Below are 20,857 nucleotides of genomic sequence, written 5' to 3' on the forward strand. Positions count from 1 at the left end.
AAATGACATACTATATATGTTTATTTACAGGCAAATAAGGTATAAAACACTAAAAAAGTTGGTGAAAACTGGATATGAATATAATTTTTTTATCCACTATCCCAAACAATTCTCAAAGAATTAAGAAGATTTTATTATTAATTACTAATCAAAAATATTAATAATTATATTGTACTATTATCTTAACGTCAGTACTTACTGCAGTGATAGTTTCTGGAATAGCTTCAGTTGTAGTACCTCTGTCCAGATCTTCACGTAAAACGGTCAACGCTTCCTGACTAGTGATAAAAGTGCGTCCACAAACGCACGTAATGATTGCAAAACCTACTAGAACTATCTTGGTATCGACAATTTTTATGGAGCAACACATTTTGCGAGGTGTCTAATTAATATTTTGGACGTGTGATGTTTGAGGAACACTTGACACGACGACGTGTAATAATCTACCTCAATATTGTCAGGATTAAGTATTTAAGTGATGTCTACATTATCCCCACTTAAAAATAAAATAGGTTTTTCAGATATCCACCCTGGCGATTATACGTCGGACGTAAGTGAAAAACGTATGGAAAAACCTTTGTTCGCGTCAACGCCATGGGAAACTTGCAGATTCGAAAACGAAGAAACGTGCTGTTGTTTTGATACGCACGATCTACTCGAATCCTTGACAATATGAATATTATAATGAATCGGAGGAATTCGTTTCGAATTGCAATTTACGACCATATGTTTAAATATATAAAGGTGGATATGAATTTTGGGAACCAAATTCTTGTTTTGAATTGAGTTTTTTAATTGAAATTTAAAATTGAAAATTTGAAGTTTTTTTAACTTATTATACTTTTGAGGAAATTTATTGTTTAAATTAAAGTATCACATTTTTCTTTTTTTAAGAGGCTTCTACTTAGATTGAATACAAGATGTACAAAATTCACTAACAAATTAATTTATATCTATATTTATAGTTAGTTTATTTTGACCAAAAAAATTATCATATATGTTAATATATTAATAATTTAATAATAATAAAACCTTTGTTATGTATTGAACCTTATTATAGATATATTTTCTTCTTTCATAACATTAATATTAATTTCTACCATTTATAATATTTAAAATTATCTCTCAAGAAATACTATAAATGAATTATTATTTGTGTAAGATATGATTAAGTTTAACTTATTATATGTTTAACTACATATAAAGTATTTCCACAAGAAACTTGGACATATTAAGTTAAAAGAGGACTTCAATTTTATTGTTTAATTGGTTACTCTAGTAGATAACCAACCTAACAATTTATTTTTATATATTACTATAATATAATTTTTTATTTTTGATTAGAAAAATTGTCAAAAGTTTGAAAATCTTGCACAATACTTTTAAAACTGTGTAAATATTTGCAAATAATAATCTTAGCAAGTAGTTTCTAAGATCATACTCTTATGCCTTGGCGACGAGGTTCCAATAAAATTAAGGGCCCCTTAAGTTCTATAGACAAGTACAAACATGTGGCTGATGATAACATACTGTGGCTGTGATAAGATGAATAGACCACTTAAGTCATAAATATTTTTATTTATATTAAATTTGAAATGTTCCATATTATTGGAACGATAACAACTGTAGTAACAGTTTAATTTAAATTTAAGGTGGAAACTAGAAGCCCCATGGTAGGCTCCCTAGTTTAGCTTAACTATCCTAGCAAAATAGAAATATTTATTATATATTTTTTCATAAAATGTAACTAATAATAAAAACAAATGATACATTTAAACCGTTTGAATATACATAAACTTTTGGAGGTTACAGGAAAATCTGAAACAAATATTGGTGGATGTATTGATTTACAGTAAAGAGTACTCTTTGTTATACAGTACATATTTTACGTAACGTAATTAATTTACCGTCTTCTGTACGTGTTTAAAGATTGTGTAACTAATTGTCGTGCTAATTAATATACATTTGTAGAGCTCCCATGATTGCCAGTTGGTTCACATGAACTGTTTACTATGATTAATTTAAAATTAACAAGTTAATCTACAAGAATGGAAAATTTATCATGGCTTGCAAAATCTCACCCATATTTTATATGGTGATTAAATAAATAATCATAAATATTTCTTACGATCAACATAATATTGTCTTGTTTAAAATTTGATTAAAAACGCTCTTAAATATTTTACACGTGGGCAATTCAAATAAAAAATACATCCGTGCCCCCTCATAAAATTGATAAATTTAATTTTTGACAATTTTTTAGTGGGACAATAATACGATTAGTTTGCTAAAAGTAAACTCTAATTATAAAACAATCCTCTCCCTTTCTCCATTGAGCGTATGTATACATACGTTAGAAGACAGCAATTCGAGTCGAATATTAAAATAAATCGCCAACACATCTTATCTAAATGACAAATTATTTACAAATTGTCGCGTGATGTGTTGAACTTTTGGCGTAACGAGTGCGGACATCATTCGACAATCCATTCATATCCCAGATAAACTTTTATTGGCGGCTTTCTAAGAAATTTGTTTATACTTATTTATTATTATGAAATTACTAATTAATTTTGTATTGGGATGCTAATTTAACGCATGTGTTTGTGATTAGGACAAGAGTACGGGTCTTGGATACAGGCCATTAAGGTTTGTCGTGGCTTCCGTTTATTCTAGACATGTATTTAAAGGCGTTAATTAAACGACCAACTCTGAATTAACTCGATAATTTTTTACATATTTTAAGTAAATGGTAACAAATGACAATGAGTCAAAAAATATTTTTAGAACCGGCCATACAACATCATTTTTTTGCAACCACCTTGGACAGTCATTCCTCTGACATGCAGGTCCGCCGTGTAAAAAGGAGTAATAGAGCTGTATCTATTAAAGGCAACAGTTAAATTAAATTACATATCTGGGCTCCATCATATGAAGTTTACCAGGAACAAAGAAAATCATAAGCTCTAGGCACACTAATTAAAGCCAACTTAATTAAATCAAACACCATCCCCTAAGTACCCTTACGAAAAAATTAAAAGAAAAGAGCAAATTAAAACAGCACAACGGGATTACACATGTGTACCTGTTGGATGCTGAGAAATCGACAGTATGTAAGTTTGTCGAGTCGATTAACAGTTAAACATATACTGACTCAATGTGAACAAACCTAAAAGCAACGATCACCAACAAATATATCCAACATTATCCAAGGACCTCCTGATGTCTTACCTCAAGGCAATTAATATATATTAATTTCACCATATCTTGGTAAAGTTCTAAAGATTTATAAAACAGAACTAAGAATAAGGTGTAAGTGGAAACGGCTTATGTAAGTATATAAAGTGTATCATTGGGTTTTTTTATGCGGTGATAATCAATCACACATTTAATTGACTTCAGCAACTGAATTCAGATTGTACCTAAATAAATGTATTTTCCTAATGAAAATGTATGGCACAAAATACCATTAATTAACTTTATGACTGAAAAGGGATTCCCGTATGAATGATTTTAAAACCAAATTGATTTACTTGGTATATTCTGTGGCAGTTATATAAAACAACATTTCTCAGAAATGTGAAAATGATATGAAAAATTGTATGAAATTATCAGATATGTAAAGATCTTAGTCGGTTCCACTAAATTAAGGAATCTGTAGAACATAAACAGTGACCTTGTCTGATGTAAATAAATAAAACAATTATGACGAATAATGAGAAATCTAAATTAGTAAAATCATATATATGAATATAAAAGTGTATCAAGAAAGATTTTTTACTACTTTTAAATTAATGTATTTATACATACATTTTTTATGGGTAATATTTTTATTCGTATCAACTTTGCTTTTAATCAGACAAATTGAAACGAATGTCTCATAAATTAGTAACCGAAGGTGTAACTAATCATTTTCAATTAAATTATCTTAAGATCTGCGTGTTTGGTTCATATTAAAAGTCACAGTACCCTATGCTTGTAAATTCTCAGGAAGGTCAAGCTTAATGTGCCACCAACAAAGACATCAAGTTAATAAATATATATTTGATCATTGGGGATACTTTGTCGTTTAATTAATCACTTAGGTATTCACTCTAGACATTTTAACATTACTAAACATCGATATTGGATCCAACCAAACTGTTTAAATTTTTAAAATACCAAAAAAAGCGAATAACAAAATATTATATGTAAATATTAATTATATATAATATTAATGTACAGGGTGTAGTAACTAACAGCTTATAGTTAAATAGAGAAAAAAATACTTCAAAATTCAAAATTAACCAAATTTGCTCTATTCAAAAGTTAAATTATTTAGCAAAATTAGGTAAATAGAGTTAAGAAATTTATTTTTATTATATTAGATTAAAATTATTATATTATATTATTATTATTATGTTCAATATTTTATGTGGAAAAACATTTCGTTTAAAAAATCCCATCTGGTATAAAAAATGACAATCTTCTGAGATACTTTTACCTTATACATATATTAATATAAATCCACTTAAGTACACATTTCATTTTTGTTATATTTATGGGATACTGTCATTCATTGTCATTAATACAAAGGCATAAATTTTATTCATATAAAAGTGTCGTTTATGGAAGTTGTCAACTGGTTCAACCTCAGTGGAAGTATTACCTGGAATTATTGGAGGGAACGGTCTGAATGTTATGAACGACATGTGAGAGGTTCATGGAGATGTCTAGCTATGTACAAACATTAAGACTACATTTTCACACTTCTGTAATATCGTTCTGTGACCATTTATCCAATTGCCAACCAGAAACGACGAAAGAAGGAAAGCTTCTCAACAGGGGAAGAGTTACCACAGAATCTTATCGTTTGTTAATTACTTAGTGAATTTCCTTTCACATTGTAACATGGATTGGTGTAAAGAACGACAGGTTTGTGGGGATGTGATTTGGCCATTGCTGGTCGGGTATATGTAAAAAGGTACCGCAGAGGAAAACAAACTCCATTATTTTTTGTGGTGAAATTTGTATATTGAATTGTTGGAGTTGTTCCAGGGTAGTCGGCCCTAATATTTAATTTTCATTAGAGATAATTTGGGTCACCAACGATACATTCCAAAAATTACAAAATCACATTTGCTGTCTTACCTTTGAACCCTTCAAAATCTCGTTTTCCAGTACAATAGCCAATTTTATATGCAACTTGTTGGAATTTGTCCAACATCTCCATGTAATTTTTGGGCATGGTCAGTGAGATTTCTGGTCACCAATTAGGCGGATGTCTTCTAAATTCAGTCGTTCCTCCAGAAACCTTAGATATTTTCAGTGTCAAATAGAGGTGAGATGGAATGAGGTACCTCAGGATAAAGTTAACCATCTCATCCATCTCAGATTAATATTTGGGCGAGTCAGTGATCATCGTGGAGATGTAATTTGTTATTAGTTTAAAAAATGATACTGATATATTGAACATTTTTGTCGGAATTTTTAATTATTTACCATTACTCAAAATTGTACATCACAAATCAGTGAAATCAGACCACAAAATCTATGTCATTGATTATGACTATAGCAACATTTTATCGATATCAATAAACACGCATATTTTCATATCCTTATCTTGAAAATGACTAACTGAATTTGAATATGAAAATGCATCGAACATCAACAATTACTTGTACATATTGAAATAAAATAAAATATTTGGGAAATTTATGAAGTAACAAACTTTTAATTTTAACTAACTAAATAAAAGATAAATTTTAGTAAAATAGTAAGAAATGAAGTATTCAAAATTAAAAGTAAAGAAAGGAAAAATACCGAACCATCCTGGTGGATTAGAAAATAAAATTACCGTCAGAATTAAAGGACACCGGCAGTAATTCATAAAACATCAACTTTCCATAAAGTGGCATCATCATGTTCCGGCAAATTATTGTTGTCACTGAATTTTTTATGTACTTCAAGCAGTCAGTCATTGTTTTGGGGCTGAAACACGGACGTACCCCGGTAACAATAGGCGTCACGTTATGGCGGGACGACGCGCGCCGCGTCCGCCGCGGTCGATAGCCGAGCCGAGCCGGTGGCGCGGGCTTCGCCGCCGCCGACGGCCAGTGTGCACGTGACGTTACCGTGTGACGGTCCCATCGCCGTGGTGCCATGGAGACGAGCGGGAGCGATGCTAAACGCGGGTGACGCGACCAGAAGGCTCCGCCGCCAGCACGGCTTCCAGCTGCCGCTGCATCCGTTGCAGCTAACCGGGTGGCTGACGTTGGCGGCCCTCTCGGCCGGCTCGTTCCTCCTGCTGGTGCCGGCGCTTCCGTTGCACGCGCAGCCCGCCTGCCTCGCCGTCCTCACCGTGCTGCTGCTGCTGCACACCGCCGCTCACGTTTCCGCCGCGCTCGTCGATCCCGCCGAAGAGGTCCTCCGTAAGAGGGTGGGTATTTTGGTACGGTTCTCACAGTTGTCTGACTTCCCGATTAGATTATGTTACTCCACTCATAAAAACACAAGATGTTGCTGTTTGAAAGAAAAATATTACTTAATTCTTTGTCGGTCTACCAACTATTTATGTATATTATTAAAAAGTTTGTCATATCTTATATTTTAATTTTTTTAATTTTATTATTGAAAATAAGTTCTTTAAATAATTTATTATTTTTTATATTGGCTTTTTGTTGAAAGGGAATGTTCACTTTCAAGTTCAAGGTAACTTCACAATTTGAATGCTGAGGAGGTGTGTCATAATAACAATAATCCATTTTATTAATACAATTTGTTTAATTTAATTTTTATAATTAATTTGGTTTTGCACCCTTTTTTAAAATACTGGCATAATTATGAAAAGTGAAGTATGCCTGTAAAACTGAATTATTTAATTTGATTTTTTAAAAAAATAAAAATGGAAAATAAATATAATAAAATATTTATAGTATATATATATATATATATATATATATATATATATATATATATATATATATATAGAAATAATTTCAACCATTAAAATAGTAGAAAATATTGTGGGAGTAGATTTTCAGATCAAAACCAATATTCTAGTACCTCGCCCAAGGTAAATACCGCCATTTTACTAAAAACATTGTCTTATACTAGTTTTCCATATTTTGAGCTGTGACTGAAACAATTTCTCTTTCTCACATTTTACATTTTTATTCAATAATTACTGATTTGGTAGTGGTTTTGCTAAATTCCCGTTGTTTCTTTGCCATTAATATTAATATCTCAACGTGCAATATCAGAATATTACTTTCAACTTGACTTTTGAAGTTCATGAATAATCTAACATCTAACAAGCAATAGTCTTTGTTGTATATTATCACTATTTTTCACAAACTGTCTTTCTAAAACACTAAATAATGTTTGTTTAAAGGTCCTTAAATATTAAGATTATGTAGTGAGAAAGGAAAATAATTGGCTAATCTTGGATTGTCGTTTAAGACATTCTTTGTTTTTTAGAAATAAGAAAATTGTTAATAATTGGCTACTTTTGTGGCATTTCCTATATATATAGTAGAAAATACTGTGGAATGTGTTAGTCTGTAAAATCTGATCCGTATTTTTTTTTAATTTCAAAGAAAAATATTTATATTTATTGGTCTATTCCATACTTTTTAGATTTCAATAATTAAAAATCGTAGGAAACAGATCACAACCAATATTCTAGTACATCGCCCAAGGTAAATACTGCCATTTTGGTGAAAACCATTGTCTTATACTAGTTTTCCCTATTTTGAGTTTTGACTGAAACTAAGCTAAATAAAAAATTGTTTTTTTATAGACGTCAATTTATCTTTTTCCCATTTTACATTTCCATTCAATAATTGCTGATTTGGTAATGGTTTTGCTAAATTCTCGTTCTTTCTTTGTCACTGATATTAATATCTCAACGAGCAATATCAGAATATTATATACTTTCAACTTCACTTTTGAAGGAAGTTCATGAATAAGCTAACATTTAACAAGCAAATAGCCTATGTTGTATATTATCACTATTTTTCACAAACTGTCTTTCTAAAACACTATAGGATCTTTGTATAAAGGTCCTCAAATATGTAAGAGAATGTAGTGAGATAAAAGGAAAATGATTCGTTAATCTTGGTTGTCGTTTAAGACGTTCATTGTTTTTTAGAAATAATAAAATTGTTAACAATTGGCTACTTCTGTGGCATTTCCCCATCATATATATATATATATATATAGTAGAAAACATTGTGGGATGTATTAGTCAGTAATATAATCTGATCTGTATTTTTTTAATTTCAAAGAAATATATATATATATATATATATATATATATATATATATATATATATATATTTATTGGTCTTATTCCATATTTTTTAGATTACAATCAATCATAAAAACAGATCAAAACCAATATTCTAGTACCTCGCCCAAGGTAAATACAGCCATTTTACTGAAAACATTGTCTTATTCTAGTTTTCTCTATTTTGAGCTTTGACTGAAACTAAACTAAATAAAAAGTTGATTTTTTTATAGACGTCAATTTCTCTTTTTCCCATTTTACATTTTTATTCAATATTTACTGATTTGGTAGTGGTTTTTCTAAATTCCCCTTTTTTCTTTGCCATTGATATTAATATCTCAATGAGCAATATTAGAATATTATATACTTTCAACTTGACTTCTGAAGGAATTTCATGAATAATCTAACATCTAAGAAGTAAATAGCTTATTTTGTATATTATCATCATTTTTCACATACTGTCTTTCTAAAACACTAAAGGATGTTTGTTTAAAAGTCCTGAAATATGTAAGAGGATGTAGTGAGAAAGGAAAATGATTCACTAATCTTGGTTGTCGTTTAAGACGTTCATTAGAAATAAGAAAATTGTCAACAATTGGCTATTTCTGTGGCATTTCCCACATCCTCGTCCATATTATTTTCCTCCTAATTTAGGAGTTGAAAATGGTGTACAAAGTGAAAATTTTCTCCAAAATTTAATTGCAATGGAATTAATGTATCATGATTATTGGAAAGAGGTACAAAAAATTCAAAATACAATTTTTTCAGCACACATTCAGTCCGATTGAAAGAACAATTGTTTGGTAATAACTAATAATTTGTTTGTTGAGCAATATTAACATTAGCTTAGATGCTTAGTGAATAAGCATCTATTAGTTTGTACTATTATTTTTTACATTGAAAATAAAAACTTCCCGACAAAATCTATAAAAAGCAGTAGGATACACTTTTTTAATTAAATGATCATGATAAATCTATGTTTAATGGCTCAAAATTGGAACTTTTCTTGTAAAATATATATGAACTATTTTTTAATACATTATAATCTTTTAATATAATATTATTAAATGCAAACAGGTGTATTCACACCTGTGCAAATCATATTATAGAAAATAAACAATATTCTTAAGTAGGTAATCTAACACCTGATCGTCATAAATTTAAGTTTCGCCACATATTCGTATGTAGATCCATTAATTGTGTTTTATTTCCGTCACTTTAGCAAATATTTATTCTGCGGCTTTGTGTAATTATGCTTTTATAATCAAATCTGATTAAAATAGATATGTTTTTTTAAATAAGAGTTACACTTTGTTCTGTCAGGCTTTACTATTTTAAATAGTCCCTTGAATTTACTGTTTACTCAATACACTATTTACTTAGCTTAACATTTGTACATTACAAAGTAGTGAATAATTCTACATATACCAAAATTGTTTTTAATTTAAATTTAAGGATAAAGAAAAAATGCTGGTCATCAGAAAAAATATTATCAAAGTCATAAATAAAAAAATTAAATACTTGGTAATTTTTTAAATATAAAAAATTTAGTGCGTTTTATAATTTTTGAGAAACTTGTTTTCTAGGAAAAGAAAGTAATTATGATGATAACATGGAGTGCTGGGTGGTAACGGAACAATTGTCGAAAAATAAATATAGGAATTTAATTTCTTGGTTCACCAAATAGGCAAATATTTAAGTTTCAGCTTTAAAATTAATTTATAGTTATGATTAAGTGATTACAATAGTAGACATATTTATATAATAATTAGTTAGTTTTAATGTTGAAATAATTTACTGCAAGATTAAATTTAATGTTCACATTTTGTAGAATGTTTAGATAATAATTTCACAAGTTTGTCACGATTTCGATTCATGCCGTTTGAGAGTCATTTCATAGGTACAAATGCCAAAAATGTTAGGCAAACATTGAGAAAGTATCTCTATGCAAAATTTTACTACCTCAAAACTTTTTAATGTATACTACTAAATAGTCATTCATTTTAGTATATCATATGCACTAAGAGTAGTACAAGAAATTTTTTTACACAGGTGTAGTATTAAATTAAAAAATATATTTTTTTAAATTTTGATAAAATTAATATAAAATATTCGATAATTAAAAAAATGAAATTTGGAATAAAAACAGTTGGCTAACTATAATCCAGCATTTGAGGTTATGTAACTATATTTAATCAAAATAATGGCGAATGCGCAAATGTACGAATATTTTTAATAGAATATGGAAATGTTATAAGTTTTCATTAAGTTGATTCTCATTTTCAAGCCAAAAATTAGAATTGAAAATTGAAGTACTTTTTTTTAATTGGAGACTTTTAAACGAATATAGAATTTAACTGCGGATGTTCTGAGAGTAAGTAATTAAATATATTCTAACTTCGATAACATGAATCATACTAGAAGAAAAATTCAATTTATCTATACTTCATTCAACTTAATTTGTTGAACAGAAGTCGATTAACTTGGTATCAAAAGAAAAAGGTTTTTTTATATTCTATATCATGCTATAAAAATAACAAACTTTGTGGTCATTTCTTTCTTGTTGTCTTGCAAAGTTCTTTGAAAGATTTTTAAAAAAAGATTAGACATTTAAATATTTAAATATATTTATTAATTATACATCACATTGTCGAGAATACTTCAGAAAAGGAGGCCATCCTAAAACACTATTAACATCTTCGAATCCAACGGAAAATTTTGTTATGGAAAAGTTTATTTTCACATAATGTGTTTCTAGGTGGAAACTTATGTAATTCAATATTCCACTGTTGCTGAAGTTCTCAAGTAATCTAATTTATGGCCAGTAACATAGTTTATACTGGATGAAAATTAAATAGGTGCATAAAATTAAACGAAGCGAAAGCTCATTATTCATATATCGATTTTTAGTTAACGGTTAATATAAGCAGAAATTGTTATTTCATTACTTAAAAACTGTGGCGAACTTTAACAGCAAATCGATGTGCATGAGGTGCAATTAACACACTGTGACACTGTTTTTGCACAATTACCGAAGTAATTTCATCGTAAAAAGTGACAGCTCAACGACATAATGGATTAGCTATTTTTTAAGACGTTAATCAATTTATATTACATTTACACAACCACGCTTCAAATAGTAAACAGAGAAATCAAATTAGTTAATACTTTAAAACAATAATATTTATATTTTGTATGGGCTAATTAAAATTCGAAGATAAAATGTAAAATTCAAAATATTAACGGTACTGCTTATTAGTAAACATTGCTGTGTGTGTATCGGTGTAACTGTAGCTGATAATATTGATTTGTAGTCATTTATAATGGCTCATTGAAGTCAAAGCCCGCATGCATGACCCGACGGACAATTTGTTTTGCTTCGATATGGAAGCTTAATTTAATCGCTGTCCGTAGAATTTTCATCCTAATAAATCAAACAGTAACCAATTTATATACAAATCCATTTCCTTACGATTTGCATAATGATATGAATCGATGAAAATTACACCAATAAATAACAGTCATTACATTTTGTAACGATGTTAATATTTTAAGTTTTATATGTTAATGGTAATATTATTGTGTTATAAAATGAGATATGTGTAATATTAATAAAATATGAAGTTTTTGCCTCATATTTGGGAAAACCTATTTACAGTTCTTATAATTTTTAACAAATTTGATAAAAATCATCCAAGTAATTTTTTTTTTAATAATTCAGTAATTAAACTAATTTCCTGAATTTGTATTTAGGAAATACACTACACATTTTATAATTTTTTTACAAGCTTTGTTGACAAATGTTGTCTCTTTTATCTATGAAATACAGTGTTGGTTTCTTAAATCATCAATCAGAATTCTGAAATTAACCCAGTAAAATATTCCCTGAATTTTTGTCTTATATTTAGGCAACATTATTCATAGTTCTTATTATTTTAATAATTTTTAATTGAAAATATTATTGCTTTTGGAACCAATAGGTTTTTGTAAACATCAGCCATATACAAAATTCTCTTAAATAATCCATTGAATTAGTCCCTGAATTTTTGCTTTATATTTAGGAAATATTATTTACACTTTTATAATTTTTTCTTTTGTTGAAATATATTATCGTTTTTATTTATGAAATACAGTGTTTTTTTTAAAAAATCCTCAAGAGTCAAAAATACTATAACACACATTAAATAATATCCAGTAAATTACTTCCTGAAATTTTTCTTTATATTTAGGATACCTAGTTCTTGTATTTTTGAATAATTTTTTATTGAAAATATTATTGGTTTTGTTTAGGAATGAATTTATTTTTTTTATCTATGTACAAAATTCTTTTAAATTAATTCAGTGAATTTCTCCCTAAATATTTTTTTATATATAAGAAATACTACTTAAACATTTATAATGTTTTTTTTGTCTATGAAATACAATAATCATCAAGAGATCAAAAATTCATAATTTAATCCAGTAAATTACTCACTGAAATTTTGTCTTATATTTAGGAAATATTATTCCACACTTCTTGTATTTTTTCATATGAAAGTGTTATTGTTTTTGTTTAAGAACCAATTGATTTTTTTTAATCATCCATTTACAAAAATTAAAAACAAAAAAAAAATATTATTCATCAAGAGATAAAAAATTCATAACTTAATCCAGTAAATTACTCGCTGAATTACTCTATGTACAAAATTCTTCTAAATTAATTCAGTGAATTACTCCCTGAATATTTTTTTATATATAGGAAAATATTATCGGTTTCGTATATAAATACAATATTCATTAAGAGATCAAAAATTCATAACTTAATCCAGTAAATTACTCGCTGAAATTTTGGCTTATATTTAGGAAATATTATTCCAGAGTCCAGAGTATTTTTTAATAATTTTTAATTGAAAGTTATTGTTTTTGAACCAATTGATTCCTTTTTTCAATCACCCATTTAAAAAAATCAAAACAAAAAAAAATATTATTTATAAAAGGATCAAAAATTCTTAAATTAAGCCAGTAAATTACTCCATGAATTTATGCCTTATATTTAGGAAAGATTATTCATAGTTTTTGTATTTTGTAATTGAAAATGTTATTGCTTTTGTTTAGGAATCAATTGATTTTTTTTTCAATTATCCATTTACAAAAATCTCTCAAATGATCCAGTAATATCCTTGAAATATTCAGAAAATACTATTTAAATTTTTTATAATTTTTTATACATTTTGTTGAAAAATGTAGTCTCATTAACACATTGTTTTTTTGAATCATCAAGGAAACAAAATTCTTAAAATAAGCCAGTAAATTACTGGATGAATTTTTATTGTATATTTAGGAAATATTTTTCATATCTTTCATAATTTTGAATATTTTTTAATTGAAAATGTTATTACACTTTTTATAATTTTTTGTTTTTTGTTTTTTGTTTTTTTTTTGAAAAATATTGTAACGTTTATCTATGAAATAGAGTATTTTTTTATCATCAAGAGATATTTTTTTTTAATTAATCTAGTACATTATTTCTTATATTTTTAATAAATTTTATTGAAGAACATAAAGTTTTTTAAATATAAAATTTATTTTCAATAATCATCATGTTTCAAAATTCTTAAAATGACGCTGTTAATAATCTTCAGGACTATTATTTTAATTTATTATTGATAGACTTCGATGTTTTTTCAATAACCCCATAGTAAAAATAGCTTATTTTATTTTTCTTCCATAATTAATATAAAACGAATGAATTTTCTTTTCAGGTACCGGAGGTGGTGCCGCAGTTGGACCGCGCGAAGTACGCGCACGTGATCGAGGGCGGCGTGTGCCATTTGTGCGGCATCGAATCGAGCAGCGAACGGACGAAGCACTGCAGCGCGTGCAACAAGTGCGTGCACCGCTTCGACCACCACTGCAAGTGGCTGAACCACTGCATCGGCGGCCGCAACTACGCTCTCTTCCTCATGTGCGTCTCGACGGCGGTCGCGGCCGCGGCCCTCGTGGCCGCCCTCGCTGTCGCCGAGCTCGTGTTGCACCACACCGCATCCACCACGTCGGCGGCCCAGCTCAGTGACGCCGTGCCCGAGAAAAAGGTAACTTGTTCAGCTTTCTAAGTCGATTCTGGAGTGTCATCCGAAAAGTGGTGCATTATTTTTAAATTTCTGACAGTGGAATAATAAATAAATAAATAAATGTAAATTAATATAATAAATTTTTAACAAATTCAATAGTTCATTACACGAACCAATTTTTCACCAACTGATTGACAGTAGTTGCTGCAGGGCCTTTCCCATCATCAAAATTATTGTGTCATTTTCATAATGCAGGATGCATCATTCGTAAAATTAACCTTTGTGTGGTAATTGTTCCTCCACTCTTTCCGTTTAAACATACGGTGGTGGAAAAAGTCTACTGGTTTAAAATGTTACTTAATGTTTTCTCTAATCAGTTACAAATCAGAACAAATCTAATTAAGTCTAAGATCGATTCATTAATCACAAAGATCTGATTCACAGGATTTTACTTTTTTCAAATTAATTTGGTCGGGAAGAACAATAACCTAAATATTTCAATATTTTGTGACGTAACCATTGGCTTCTATCACTGATTGGCATCTTTTAGGTATAGAATTTGTTGCCACTGCTCTTGTATGGTTTTTTGGCTATGATGTTTTTTGTTCAGATGCGACTATCTAGTACATCCCTAAGGTGTTCAATAGGATTTTGATTTGGGGATTTTCATTAGAAATCATTCTTTAATTTTAGTCGTGTGTTTGGGATAGTTGTCATATTGAAATATCCAACGAAGTGGCATCTCCTCCTCGGCAAAAGAAAACATGTTGTTTACCAGTCCTCGTATTGAAAACGATACATTTTACCCTCCACTTGAATCAAGATTCCAACTTTGGATGGAGCAAAGCATACCTAAACCACAATACTTTCGCCACAATATTTAACCGTAGGAATTTTATATTTAAAAGGGTATCTTTGCCCCATTGACCGGTTCACAAATGTTTTACCATACGACGCCGAAAGTAGGCCTTGTTTTTCTTTGATAGGAGTGTGTTCTTAACTGCTACTCGGCCATGTAAGACAGCATCAAAAAAGCGATTTCCCACTAACTAACATCTAGATCAAATTGTGACGGAATTTTTCCTTAATTTGTCTTGAGGATCATTGAGGGAGAACCTTTTTATAACTTTGTCTCTCTTGGGTGTGTTTATTCGTTGACTTGGCTGGCGTCGATTTTCAACATCTCCTTAAGTAAGGAAATTACACAAAATCTTTGAAACAGCACTTTGAGTAATATTTAATGTTTTTGTCATGTCACATTGTGTTCGGCCACTTCCACAAAGTTCAAGTACTCTTATCCTAAATTGAAGTAAAAAGTAAACTTGTTTAGGAATAACTACGTTGAAACCAACCGAAAATGTTAAAAATTTCACTACAAGTGGCCGCATATAAAATATTATTCCATACTCATACATAAGTCGAAAAATGTATCCGATAAAAAAAGATCCACCATTTCAATGGGTATTAAAAAATCACAGGGTATAAAAATCCAATTTTTAAAAATATATCACTACTACTTTTTTCCACCACTGTATATATTGTAGAATGAGATTTTCCAGAAATAAATATAATATATAATATTTTGCTGTATGTAATTTAATTAAAAAAAGTTGATAGAAATAGGTGATATTAAATTTAAAAAAAAATGACTGAATTGGTTAATTTATAACTTGTTCCAACTCTATATTAAACGTAGCAATAAATAATAAATAAATATCTCACAATTGAATAATAAATTGTGAGTAAAATATTTTTTTAAATCAAAATTAACATCAAAAATTAGATACCAATTAACAATTTGATTATAAAAAAATATTCTTAAACTAGTAACTGTAATTACTTGTACTTATTATCACTTTGAAGTCAAAATTAACTTAGAAACTACCATTTTTAAAAATGACTAAAGAAAGGATCTTACATGTAATCAGTGTTGGTCACTTCGTGTTATTTTTTACCACGACACTTTAATCAATGCTTACAAGCTGATAAAAGTTAATTCGCTTCGAATGTTCATGTCTACAATTACCAAGCTATATTTATTAATTATTGATTTGTTTTCTTCTAAAGTGCATTTCATATTACTCAAAAACACTATCATATATTTGTAAGAACTATTAATAAGTAATACTTTACCAACTCATCTATATTATTAAAAGAAATGGTTGAGTTACAGCTGTAAAAATGTCAAATAATTAATTTTTTGTCGATTTTTAGTGACTGACTATTTCAGTAATTTTTTTCGATAAGTGACATCAGTATATTATTATATTTTCACATTCAGTACATTTCAAGTACTAGCAGACCAAAATTTGCTACGAATCTCCTATATTCCTGATAAATGAATTTTCTTCTAATTGTAATATAAATAACATCTGCTTCCTGCAAAATTTCAGGTATTACTAAAGAGGAGTAGATGTTTCAAAGTGGTCCGCAAATCAATTATTTTATATTTTTAATCAAATCAAAATAATTTTAATTTAATTACAGTTTTATAAATTCATTTTAGTAGCAGTGTTATATTAAAATTAAAAGTCGTAATTTATCACATGAAGTTCATAAAAGCATTTTAAAAAAGAGTACATGTAACTGTAATCTACCCCTAATGCACTTGACCTTCTCCTTATTACATTACAAAGTTAAATTCTTGCGAACAAAGGGAAAAGGAATTTATACGGTTAATTGATCTGAATAAATTAAAAGCACCCTTTAACCTTTGTATTTTAGAGGTACGAAACGTTATTCTGTAACAGTGTTTTTTAATGAAATGCCAAAAATATTAGCCAGACAATTCAATTTTGAAGAGAAGTTTATATCATATTGGAATTCTAAATTATTTCAAACAATAAGTCCCCTTTATAAGGATTTGTCCCCATTATTCGGATAACTGAAGTTGCTAGGATATAAACGAATTTTATTGACTTCCATTCTATTTATAGCTGTTTAATAAACAGTTTTTGATTATCTTTTACGAATTCATTTTTTTTCTCTTTTAATATTGTGTAGTAATTTCATTAACATAATTATGTTTCCTCAGATGAAGAAATTGTGAAGCTTTTATTTAATGGAAGTTATAAAATTATTATATTTTAACTAGTCAATTATGGATAAAGAGGTATAAATAACTCGTATTTATTAATAAAATTACAATGTAATCAAAGACCGAACACTTTCTATTTATATCGCAATTCAAAAGAAATTATTGATTTAATATTTTCAATGATATGTGGGATTTCTATTGTAGAATACGTTCAAGAATTGCTCAGTAACGTTTTATTATCATTGTTCCATATTTAATGCATAACTTGGTTTAATATTATATTCACTAAGTTACAAATTTATTATTATTATTATTAGAGAAAAATAAAATGTATATCTAGTAGAATGGGGGATAATTTAAAACATTTTTTCAGGAGGGGTATCCCTTTGATCAGAACTCATCATATCCCGGTCATCCGTCATCCCTGCCGTCAGGTGATGCGGCCTTTTTGGCGGTAGTGGCAGCACTTGGTCTCCTCGCCGCCATCACGGCTGGATTGCTCCTGCATCTATGCTTCTTCCATATCTATATCTCTTTCTTGGGTTTGACGACATACGAGTATATCAGGCAGCAACGCCAGAACCAAAGTCAGCCGCACGTGTCGGTCAACCGAAATGCAGAGGAGCCCCAAGGTAAACCAAATATGTTAGGAATGATCTTTTACTTTTGTTCGAAATAAATGTATTTCATAGAAAACAACGCACGGAACTCGACGTTGCGACATCGTCCGGTGAACCTACGTTGTGAGGGCCGATCACGTACCACCCTCCTGACGTGCACAGTAGTCGAGGAGACTTTCAACAACTGTTCGACGTCTGCGGCCGAGCCGACGCCCACACCTCCATCAACGCCCCAGGATTGTCAGATGTGCGTAATGAGCAACAATGCAGTGGCGCCGGAGGTGCGCACCTCGCAGAACCACCACAAGAAGATCAAAAGGAAATGGAATTGTTGCGTGTCGGTGCCCGACAGTCCGGATGACCCTCACAGTCCGTCCGAGCCTCGATGTCTGATGTCCTTGTGCCGGCACAAGGCGAAGAGCATCTCGGCCATCGAGGGCCGTCCACACAGGACTCATGGCCATTGGTCCAGTGCTAAGTTGAGAGTTTTGTTTAGAGTTATAGGTAAGAATATGTTCAGTTATAAGGAGTTTTTGCTACAAATTTTATCTTCAGGAAACTTGGGACAACATAGAAGAAGGGAGTCTCAAAGCCAAGTAGCTAAATCTAACCAAGTGGTGCCTGTCCCCAATGATACTTCGAATAATTCGGAGATTATCCAAACCGTCAACAATATAGTTCCGGTACCCTTATATCCGGAAGTGTCCCGAAGAGCGAATGCCTTGCCAGCCCTCCCCACACCTCCTAGACGGAGGCTTATTAGTGAAACGGAATTGGCCAATGCCCTTACTATGCTTCAACAACAACAACAAAGGTGAACAAAGTTTTTTCCATTAAATCAAACGAAAAGAGCAAGTGTTTGCTTCGCAGATATATATACGTCATGTTTTATTCCAGATGTGGTTCACGACGCCCGATGTACCGTCGGAGAAGACGCAGCGTTGTGCACCGCACGAAAACCCCCGCCCTATCGCCGATCCGCGAGAGCGGCCTGTCCAACCCAGCGTCTCCGTCCCGCCAGAACTGCACCGTGTCCGCCATCACCGGCTCGTGCACGCGCCCCTTCTGAACGTATCCTCAAAATAAGTTTGCATCCCTCGTGACTCCATGTGGCGAAGGCATCGAGGCTAGAAGGTGCGGTCCCGCGTCCTGGTTCCGGTTTTCCATAGGGAGGAGTCGCTTTTAAATAGTTGGTTGTCGTTAATTGATGGGGCATTAAGGTATTAAAAAGGCGCTCCCGCGTTGCTATTAACGAATGTACAAAACATATTGGTTTAAAATGTTATTGGCAGTGATTGGTATTTTGAGTGTTTACTTGGTTCCTTGTCATATCAGACTGATTATGTTTATATCCATTTTATACAATGTTTTGGGATATTATATAATTGTACTTATAACTTGGGAGATCGGAAACATTTTAAGAAGAATTTTTTAGATAGTTATTTATTAAATCCGATTAATTATATTTATTTACTAAATAAAAATTAGTGTATTTGCAGATTAAGCAATGACCAATAATTTTTCAGTGCAAAATATTCTCAATATTTATATGTCAATAAATATTCATAGTCGAAATATGTAATATTTACGCGGAGAAATTTTTTATTATATGAATATAAATTTATTTTTATATTGCGGTATCTGAATTTGAAATATCTATGAGTTATTCTTCAATCTTTCAAATTAGTAATGTATTAACCTGTACATTAAATGTGTTACAACCATAAAAGTTCATCAATTATACTTTATAAGTATAGGATAGATTTTCACTATACAGTAGTTTTGTATAATTATTAAATATTCATACTATGTACAAATATAACAAATGCACATTTGCAAACATTTTATATAAATTATTAACTCAATAGACTTGTCCAAAATTCTTAGAACTTTGTAAATTTATTAAGTAAATAGTTCTTTAATACTGTTTAACTAAAATAGTACAATTTATACAGTGATGTTTATAACAAGTAGAACACCTTAGTTATAAATACGTTAATTCGATTAAACAGAATAGAATAATAAACTCAGAACTTTCCTAGCTACTAAACTGATTTATTTTTAAACATTTTTTTGTGTATCTTTGTACAATATGTAAACATTTAGTGTAATTTATAATACATATTTAAAAAATCATTTCATTAAATCCATAATAAATATAAAAAATATATGGGAAACTTTTATAACTGGATATTAAAATTTTGTTTACATATTTGCAGTGCAAATTTAAATCCTTGGTGACAATAAAAATAATTTTAAATTTAAATATTATGTAGTTATACATAGAAGTAATATACTTTTCAAATAGCGACCTGTAGTATTTTAGAATTGAGATTTTGACTGACATTCCTAGAAAATGATTTTTAGAAAATATATTCCAGACAAACCCGAAAATAGACTTATAGAAACCAATTGAAAATCAGAAACCATTCACATGCTCTTAATAAGATGTCCTGTTACTATTTCTTCGTGGCATCTAAAAATTATCATTTTCTATGCATATATTTAATTTGTCACTCCAGAGGAGATATCTCTTCTTTATCAACACACAGTCCGGGGGAGGGGTTCGTGTATGTAATAGTCATGCAGTTGGAATGATAAATATCGACTAAACAATTTGGAAACCATAATTTCCGCGATGGGGTGCACTAATTGAGGCCGCACCTTCACCATGAACTTCGTTTTTATATATTTTATCTGACCCGTTGTTTCATATTAATGTTTATAAATGTGCAATCTATTGTTAAATAAAATTATATTTGTATTAATGTGTGTGTTATTTTAAATTTAAAATACAATTATTTTTTAATGTGAATAACGAAATATTTGGTAATAAACTGTGTGGCATTGTAAAAAGTAAAAATGACAAATTAAAACTCGT

General features: G+C 29.8%; 1 protein-coding gene across 1 annotated transcript; it reads left to right on the forward strand.

Moving 5' to 3' along the window:
* Positions 1-6,157: 6,157 nt before the first annotated feature.
* Positions 6,158-20,744, forward strand: LOC109595541 (palmitoyltransferase ZDHHC11). The gene is made up of 6 exons (XM_020010918.2): positions 6,158-6,418; positions 14,011-14,340; positions 17,730-17,988; positions 18,049-18,480; positions 18,532-18,790; positions 18,874-20,744. The coding sequence occupies exons 1-6, from the start codon at positions 6,161-6,163 to the stop codon at positions 19,043-19,045; spliced, it is 1,710 nt and encodes a 569-aa protein (XP_019866477.2). The 5' UTR covers positions 6,158-6,160; the 3' UTR covers positions 19,046-20,744.
* The last annotated feature ends 113 nt before the right edge of the window (positions 20,745-20,857 follow it).

Source organism: Aethina tumida, chromosome 2, assembly GCF_024364675.1.
Source record: "Aethina tumida isolate Nest 87 chromosome 2, icAetTumi1.1, whole genome shotgun sequence".
Lineage (NCBI taxonomy): Eukaryota > Metazoa > Arthropoda > Insecta > Coleoptera > Nitidulidae > Aethina > Aethina tumida.